The 8,798-nt window shown below is 52.7% G+C and overlaps 1 protein-coding gene across 1 annotated transcript; it reads right to left on the bottom strand.

The window, feature by feature from the left end:
- Nucleotides 1–1,677: 1,677 nt before the first annotated feature.
- On the bottom strand, nt 1,678–3,978 carry LOC127757824 (transcription factor MTB1-like). Its single transcript, XM_052283409.1, has one exon. It carries the CDS (start codon nt 3,414–3,416, stop codon nt 1,995–1,997), a length of 1,422 nt encoding a protein of 473 aa, XP_052139369.1. The 5' UTR covers nt 3,417–3,978; the 3' UTR covers nt 1,678–1,994.
- Nucleotides 3,979–8,798: the final 4,820 nt, after the last annotated feature.

Here is an 8,798-nt window from a genome sequence, read left to right as displayed (position 1 = left end):
GTCGTGCAATTAGGGCATTCATAGTGCGCCACTATTATTTGCTCAGCCTCACGCGCCAGCTAGATGAGGAACAATGTTAGCTACATGTGTCACAGTGCAAATTGCTTCTTATGGGTCCCACCATTACCATCCTTTTACCACTTTTTTCTCTACCCTCTCTCTTTCCTGTCTTCTTTCCCCACCGCAGTGAGCACCGAGCGCATCGCCAGCCGAGCAGCCAAGCGGCAACGGCACCGACCGGAGGGGCGGTGAGGCTTGACGCTCGCCCGCGCACCACCCTCCTCCTCCTCCTCCCCGGAAAAAACGACGAGCGTTGGTACAACGGTGCAGGAGCTCAGCGGCGGAGGGCTTGATGGCGGAGGAGCTCGGCGGCGGTTGATCTGGGACGGCGCCGGGCGGCGGGGCGGTCGAGCGGCAGCCCGAGCTCCTCCGCTCGAGCTGGGACGGCGCCGGGCGGCGGGAGACGACGCGCGGGAGCTCGACGACAGATCTGGCCGACTCGGGGACCGCCGCTCGTGCTAGAGGAGAGGGGAGAGGGGCGAGGCAGCCGAGGAGGATGGCCCTGAGCTCGGCGACGCGGAGACGAGGAGGTCGACGAGCTCAGTGGCGTGGATAGGAGGATGACGACGAGCTCGGCGGCGGGATGGCCCGAGCAGCGATGGTGCCGAGTGGTGAACGGCGCCGGGCGGCGAGCGGCGACGACGACGGCGGCACCAACCTCCTCTTCTCCTGTCCCTCTCTCACCTTCTCCTCGTCGTCTAGCTTGTCGGCTGCCTCGCCCCTCTCCCCTCTCCTCTAGCACGAATGTGGGTCTTGCCTGAGACTAAGGAACTCGTAGCTAAAGTTAGCTACTCGGACCTGAGCAAGTTCCGTGCTTTGACGATATGATATGGAATATCCGTTTTTTGGTGTAGAGGCTAAATGCCACAAAACCTACTGTGAATGGCCTTTAAGGCGCGACCTTCTCCACACGTTGCCGATGACGGAATTTTGCGAGCTCAGACACACGCGTCGGCCGATAGTGCAACGACCCCACAACGTACGGCTGTACTGCAGATCGACACGGCAATGTGGTGGTGGGGGAGCGACGGAGAGTTGCTGCTTAAGGTTGTTGGCGCGTCACGTCGACCCATCGGATCGCCCGATACGACGTCTAAGCTCACCATTTTTCCTTTTTCCTTTTTTTTTTTGAGAACTGTCTAAGCTAGCAGAGCTCACCTCGACTGCCCAGTGCCCGTCATTCGGTATTCCCGTGGGACACTACGCCCGTCGCACTCCCTCCGTTTTGCGCGACGGGACCGGGTGAGAGCGTGCGGTGTGGGATCGAGCCGGCCGGCGAGCGAGATCGCGCAATGAGGAGGGCAGGAGGCGCGACATGTAAAGTACTGACTTGAAGACGCGGAACGGCCGGTTTTCACACGAGAGGCCGACCGGCTTCGACGACGAGGAAAACTTCCAGATGACACGAACGTGCGCCGGCGTGGGACGTTGACGATGCGGAATCTGAGGGAGGGAGCACAGGTAGTCCGTGGTCGGTAGGCAGTTGGTCAAAGTAAACCGCGCGTGAAAACTGTACTAGTGCTTCCAAAAGATTGATCATGGACTGCACATACTAAGCAGTTTTGATTTGTAGTGACTAAGCAGTTCTCTGTTTTTTTTCCTTAACACGCCTTGAGCGAAAACAAAAGCTTATCCAACAACGAGGACATGTCATTGCCATATCAAAGTATGGAAAACCCTTATACGATGCTTCAGACTAAATTTGTGTACATGCATCTTAATCTAACATTTTTTTTAAGACAATGATCTAAATCTAACATATAAATCAGGAAAAGAAATATATAAATATCATCTTTGCATCCATTAATTGCTTGAAGTCACAAGGAGTTGCACCTACCTAGGATTCAAAGACTGATAACAGTTGGCAGCTATACCGTACGCACGAGGAGTACTGCTGTACTGGTAGTACAGTACTAACTTACTGCACTGCACTGTCACGGGGAGGGAGTGGTGACGCTCACCCCCCGCGACATCGCCGCGAGCACCGTCTCCGCCGTGAGCCGCTCCGGCCCGGCCGACCGCACCATGAGCGTGTGCGTGACGGCGTCGTCCGACACCGCCACGTCCGACGCCACGACGCTGATCTGGGATTCCCTCATGGCGTGGAACACCCTGGAGATGGGGTGCTCGTCCAGGGGCGTGGTCACGCGCAGCACCACCTCGTCCTGCATTGCCTTCACCTCCACGGCCGGCCCATCCGCCCGCGCGGGCACGGGCGCGTCGCCCCTGAGCCGGGCCTCCAGCTCCTGGATGTACGCGATGGCATCGCTGAGCAGGGACGCCTTGTCCATCTTGGAGATCTTGGGCACCACCGCGCGTAGCGCGTAGAACCTCTGGTTCAGCTTCTCCCGCCGCTGCCGCTCCGCCTCCACGTGGTTCAGCGGCTCCTCCCGCCCGTTCGCCGGCTTGCGCCCACGCTTCCGCGGCCGCCGCTCCTCGCCGCCGGCCTGTTCCTGCACGTTCGCCTTGGAGAAGTCCAAGCTCTTGGGGGGCTCGGCTGGTTTCGCCTTGACCACCTCCTTCTTGGCTGGGCGCACCGGCGTGGTTTGGACAACGAGCCGCGGCGTCCATGGGGCGTCGCATCCCATGGGCTGGGACGGTCGGCCGGGTGAGAGATCCTTGCCGAAGATTCTCATGAAATCTTCCGGCGGAGCTGGCACGGCGCGCATGGCAGATTGGATGGCGCGCAAGACCTCGGGGGTCTCGCGGATGGCTACGACGGAACCGAGCTCGAGAACGCCGCCCTTGCACGGGAGGAAGACGACGGTGCGTAACCCCGCGGACTGGGCGAGAGACGAGCGAACGTACCACCCTGGCGCGCTACCGGAGCCGGAAGGGTGGGGGTCTACGTCCGCCCAGGCGTGGCGGCCGGAGGCCAGAGCGCGGCCCGGTCCGCCCGAGCCCTCCGGGAAGGAGAAGTACATGGACGCCAGGAAGTACATCTCGGCGCCGGTGACCCGGTCCAGCCGGAGCGCGTAGTCGGCGCCATCCTCATCCCCGCCTCCGTACAGCGCGTGCAGCCGCAGCAGCACGCGCTTCCGCGCCACGCTCCTCTCCGCGGCGCCGACCTCCCCGTGTCCGGCACCGTCGCGGCAGTGGCCGTCGCCCCAGCCGAGCACGGCGCGGGCAGCGCGGCCGCTGGCGGCACCGGCGCCGCGGGACTCCTGCCAGAAGATGCCGTACGTCCAGGCCCCTCCCTGCCGCTCGACGAGGTCGTGCAGGCGCGCCTGCAGCTCGGCCGACGACGGCGACCCCTCCGGCGCGTCGAGGTGCGGCGGCGTGGTGGCCAGGTGATGCGCCGCGTCGTGCCCCAGCACCGCCGCGAACAGCGCGGCGTCCGTCTCGGACCACGACATGCCCGCCGGCCCCGCTAGCTCGCCGCCTCCGCCTACGCGCGTCGGTCAAACAAATCAACCGCGTGTGCGCTCTCTTTTTTTTTTGCCGAGACAAGATGCGCGTGGCCTTGTGAATTTTTTACCAGCTTACTACGCTTTTATATATAGCGCCGAGCCGTCGAGCACGAGACGTCAGCTCACGGGAGCTTATTGGCCACGGCAAGTTGCTTGGCTCTCGGCTAGCTCGGCTGCCACTGGAGTGTATCGGTGGCGAGTGCTCGGAACCAGTGAAGCGTGTGGTGTGGAGTGGATGCGCGATGTGAAGTTGCGATCGAGCCGGGGGCTAAAATAAGGGGGGAGCTGACGTACGGCGAGATACAGGACTTGGAGCGGGTTCGATGCACCAAGGACGCGGGGGTCGGGCGCCTTACGGGATTGTGCGGTTTTTGGACCGAGGCGTCGCGGCATGTGATTCATGTTGGCCTTTTGGGTGGTTCGGCCGTTTCCTTTCCGTCGATATGGATGTTGTCGCCCCTCGACCAAAATCGCTATCCTACCGTGAATGGCTTCGGTTCCCGTGTAGGGAATACCGTCCGATCGGCATAGAGCATCATGGACCGTTTGATTCTCTATGTGAGGAAGGAGAGTTTTTTTTTTTAATAGAACTGAAGGGAGAGTTAAGCGACCATATATAGTCCTCCCGCCTTTGCTACTTGCACTCTAGAGTGGATTTTAAACTCTCTAGATATAAGTTTTCGATGTCACTTAAATAATTATAATCATACAACTTAAAATTCAACTTTTACATGCCGCAAAAAAGATTTAATTGTGAATATACATTAACTAGTTTAATTTGTCTTTTTTTGGCAACATGTAGAACTTGAATTTTAGGTTGTATGTTTGTGAAATGATATATCACATATTAATATATCTTCTCATTTTTTTTAAATATTTTTATAGCTATTTAAGTTACATGTAAATGACAAAGAAATATCCTTTCGAGAGTATAAAATAGTTTCCCTCTGCGTGGTACCCCTTTTTTTTCTTCCTGATCAAGTGCACCCCTTGTCAGCTGTCACGCCTCTCAATCACCCTCTGATGTGACGAGGAAATAACCAACGTGTATTCTAATGGCTGTTAAAACATTCTCATTTCCCAAATGGGACAATAACGCATAAATATACTTGTCTGTTCAAGGTAATTTAAATTTGAAAGTTTAGCTTTTATATATGTTTGAAAGTTCTAGAAGTTCGTTTGTTGAAAGCTAGCTAGGTGGTCAGCGGGGCGGATTCACAATGGGGGCGGAGAGGTCTTGAAACCCCACTACCGTCCCCGGGACAGTGGAGACCCCCTAAGCCCCCACTAAATTTTTTTCTATAGATCCATAAGATGTGGGGACTGGAGGTTCGATTTATACTGATGTAGTTTATTTAGCTTCCACTATTATTTTTTTCTGGATCCGTCCCTGGTGGTCAGTGTGGTCTTAATGCACGACCCATAAACCGTAGTTATGATATGAACAAATTATATGCATGATGGTTACGACAAACCGTTCGTTTTGTTGTGGCTGGCCACATCAAGTCACTCGTGCAAGCATATCTTCTAGTGTTACCTATCTACTTTAGAGATCTCGGACCAAGTGATACCCCGACTACATATAATGTCCATGCCGGATCCTAGCTTCCTTGGACTTAGCTCCCTAGTGTTATTTAACACATAAGTCTTTTGCCTAAATTGCAGCGAGGTGTTCGACATTGGTTTGTAGGGAACACAACACTTGTGTTTCAATGGGATCAATCATTCTCCTTAGGACGTTTCATGTAATATATATGGCTGAAAATTGGTGGACGAGAGACAATTGTGATTTTGGTTACCACGGAAAAAGATCAGTTCTCCACTAGTGACTGGGAGAACCGTTTCTACTTGTAGGGCAACAATCATATTTGGTGTATCCGTGCATTACCATCTTTTCAAAATCATAATAAATTTAAGGAGTCATTTTTCACTGGTTTGGAAAAAAAATGCACGGTTTACTTTCTCCTACGCTAAAAAGGCTAGAAAATGTTTAATTAGGACTACGATTGCCTATATGTTTGCATGAAAAGGAATTTTTGCTCGAGTGTCGATGCCATCAGGCTCGTGAGAAAATACAAAGGATGGAGGAGATGAATTGTGTGCTATTAGCCTATTACTGTGTTCAGCGGTTAACAAAAAGGCAGACCCTTTTTTCCGTAGGATAGAGTTATTAACCTTTTGGTTTCTTTGTTGTAGAAGTACTAACTCCGTCCAATAATATAAGAGATTTTAACATTTTACTTGCACTGATCACTCGTCTTATTTTTAAAAAATTATGCAAATATAAAAAATAAAAAATTATGTTTAAAGTACTTTGGATAATAAAGTAAGTCACAAATAAAATAAATAATAATTCTAATTTTTTTTAGTTAGACGAATGGTCAAACGGTGCAAGCAAAATGTTAAATCCCTTATATTATGAGACGGAGGGAGTAATAAATATATGAATTTAAGGTTGACTAACCCCTCAATTAAAATACAAATGGTATAAAAACTCATAAGCTAAATCTTCTACTAGGCTGGACACAACTGGAATTAAGGAGCACTGGAGCACAAATCTTATCACATAAAAAATTTCTAAATATATATACAATCAGATGGGCTGAGAATAGAGTGGCAAGTGCTGTGGAAGGTTGTGGTTGTTGCACACTTGCACTACAGTCAGGCGTGCTGAAAAGGATATATGGTCGTCGCCAATAATAGCCAGACAGTGCAGTGAACTGGCGGACTCGTCGTCACCTCAGTGAGGTTTGGTTGGTGGCCTGAATAGCCTTATCAAATTTTGTCAATGCCAAATTTTGGTAAGTTTTGACATGACTAATTTTGGTAAGGCAAAATTGTGTTTGGATTGAAGCCAAAATAACATAAATTCACTATTAAAATGGTCTATTTTTTTAGGCGTGCCAAAATTTGGCTTCAAACCAAATAGACATTAAACACTATTGAAATTGCCAAATATTAGTAAGTCTAACCAAACCAGCCCATATAGCCCCACAACACAAACACAATGGACCATTGCTAGCTACAGTACACCCTTGCCGAGCACGCACGCGCGTCGGATCGAGATGCCCGTTGCCCGGTTGCCCACGGACGCACGCCCGCGCATATACTGGTGATCATGTGCATGCACACTGACGCCGGTGAGAGACGACAGCTAATAGGTTCTTAATGCTACGCCACGTCGCCACGTACAGTACACCACACCCGCGCGCATTAATCCATCAGATCCGGATCCGTCGTATTTGGCCCCCTTTTTTGTCCAACGGGAGAGATGCGCGCACGAGAGGGATTACTATTTGACATCAGCGCGGCTCCGGCCGAGAGGGGACAGAGAGATGAAGACGGGGACCTCCGCCTCCTCGACCTCACTGTCGTGAGAGGCGTGCGCCCGCAGCAAACCCCCCTCGCGGTGGCGCGCGTTGCGGCAAGCCGGCAACAACTGAAAGTGGATCGTAAGCGAGAGAGACGCATACGGGGGTGGGCCAGCGTGGGATCGGAGCATGCACAGGGGGGGGGGGGGGGGGTATGATCGCTGCTGCCGTTCCGGGCACGGGAATTCAACCCCCGTACGGGTGCAGTCTGGTCCTTTTGAAGATGCTAATGATCCAGCCCATGTGAGAGTATAGTTTCTTCGCAGGCTTGCGGATTTGGATCAGGGCAGCTTTGCGATCACTTGAGATTAATTTCAACCTTTGCGTCTGGCGAACCATGATTCTTTCCTCTTTGTGGTGGGGGTCCAGCATATGCAGTCCAAAGACTCCGAACTCGTCCAGATCTGAGCTTGGACACAGGTGCCATCATATTCGTATATATGGCTTGATATTTTAGGCTCAACTTTGATAGAACTCCTACTTAGTAGGCCAAATTTCAAGGATTCCAATCCAATCGTTGGTTAGGAGCGGTAAGAACAATTGGATCGCGAACGAATATCGCATGGCCGCCAGATTGCACCTATCAGCTTCGACATGGCAACAGATCGACCATCCTACGTTACACTTTGAACTCCACAGTCAGAACTGTTGCTGCTGCTAATGACCTTATTAATTGGAAGAGATTAGATTCAACATGATGATGATTGATCTATCCCTAGGAATAGAGAAGAGCGGCGCCGCTGTGCCTTTCAAGGCCGCGAGATTAGGATCGTTCCCATGGCACACGTACAACACACTAAAAAAGCATTTTTCCTAACATGGAGGTCTCATTTTCGCAAGCGGACATGACCTTTAGAGTCAAATGATTGTCTGCAAAAATATAAATTGGGGTGAAATTTACAGTCAGCATGTGAAAATAGACTCGAATATAATTAAATAGATTTGGATAGGAGTAGATTTTTTCTAAGGCTCCACACTTCACCCCTCCCCTCACCCACAGCCGGCCTCTCCCTTCCCCTCACCTCTCCTCCTCTCCCCGGCCACCAAAGGGGGGAGCGATGGTGGCTACGGCGCGGGGTGGCGCGGAAGGCGGCGTGGCCGCGCGGCTCCCCTCACTCCCTCCCCTCCTAGATCTGGCCGGAGGAGGGATGGGGGAGGCCGGTGGGGGAACAACGGCAGCTACGGCGCGGGGCCACGGCGGTGGCGGCTCCCCTCCCCCTCCCTCCTAGATCTGGCTGGAGGAGGGAGGGGGGAGGCCGGCGGCGGCGGGGCGGCGTGGCTCCCCTCCCAACCTCCTCTCCCAGATCTGGCCGGAGGAGGGAGGGGGGAGGCCAGCGGGGGCAGCGGCGGCGGTGGCGGCGGTGGCGGCGACGACGACGACGACGACGTGCGGGGACCGCGACAGCGGCTCCCCTCCCCCCTCCCTCCTAGATCTGGTCGAAGGAGGGAGGGGGAGGCCCGGCGGCGGCGGCGATGACGACGCCCGGCGCAGCTCCCCTCCCTCCCCTCCCAGATCCGGCCGGAGGAGGGCGGCGGCGGCGAGCTGCGCCCGTGATTTTTTTTTTGTTCGTTGAATGGTGCCCGCCTGCGAAAATCGATGATTTTTATAGTCGTTGGGCTGCAGGCGGTCCAACCTCCTGCCTGCAAAAATCACTTTTCTAGTAGTGACACATCCCAGCTAGCCACGCCTTCTCTCTCTCGTAAATTGCACTTTACATCATGTTATCTTAAAACAAATTTCACTTAATACTATAATACATCATCAAACCTACATAAATTTCTTAAAACATTTAAAATGAATGTTCAGCCTCATCTTTTCGTTTATTCTTATGCTTATCAGCAAAAATTTAAATTTTCAACCTTAAATTTGAAGCTGATTTTGGAGATTTTCATCGAAGTTTATTTTTTAGTCTTTGCTTTTAGATCGCTGAGAACATGTATATAAAAAATTATTCAC

This window comes from Oryza glaberrima, chromosome 1 (genome assembly GCF_000147395.1).
Source record: "Oryza glaberrima chromosome 1, OglaRS2, whole genome shotgun sequence".
Taxonomy (NCBI): Eukaryota; Viridiplantae; Streptophyta; class Magnoliopsida; order Poales; family Poaceae; genus Oryza; species Oryza glaberrima.
Note: the sequence above shows the minus strand (reverse complement) of the source record. Positions and strands in the feature narration are given on the sequence as shown.

What these genes read in the sequence shown, in the direction of transcription:
- LOC127757824 (XM_052283409.1), bottom strand. Translation starts at nt 3,416, where the DNA reads ATGTCGTGGTCCGAGACGGACGCCGCGCTGTTCGCGGCGGTGCTGGGG.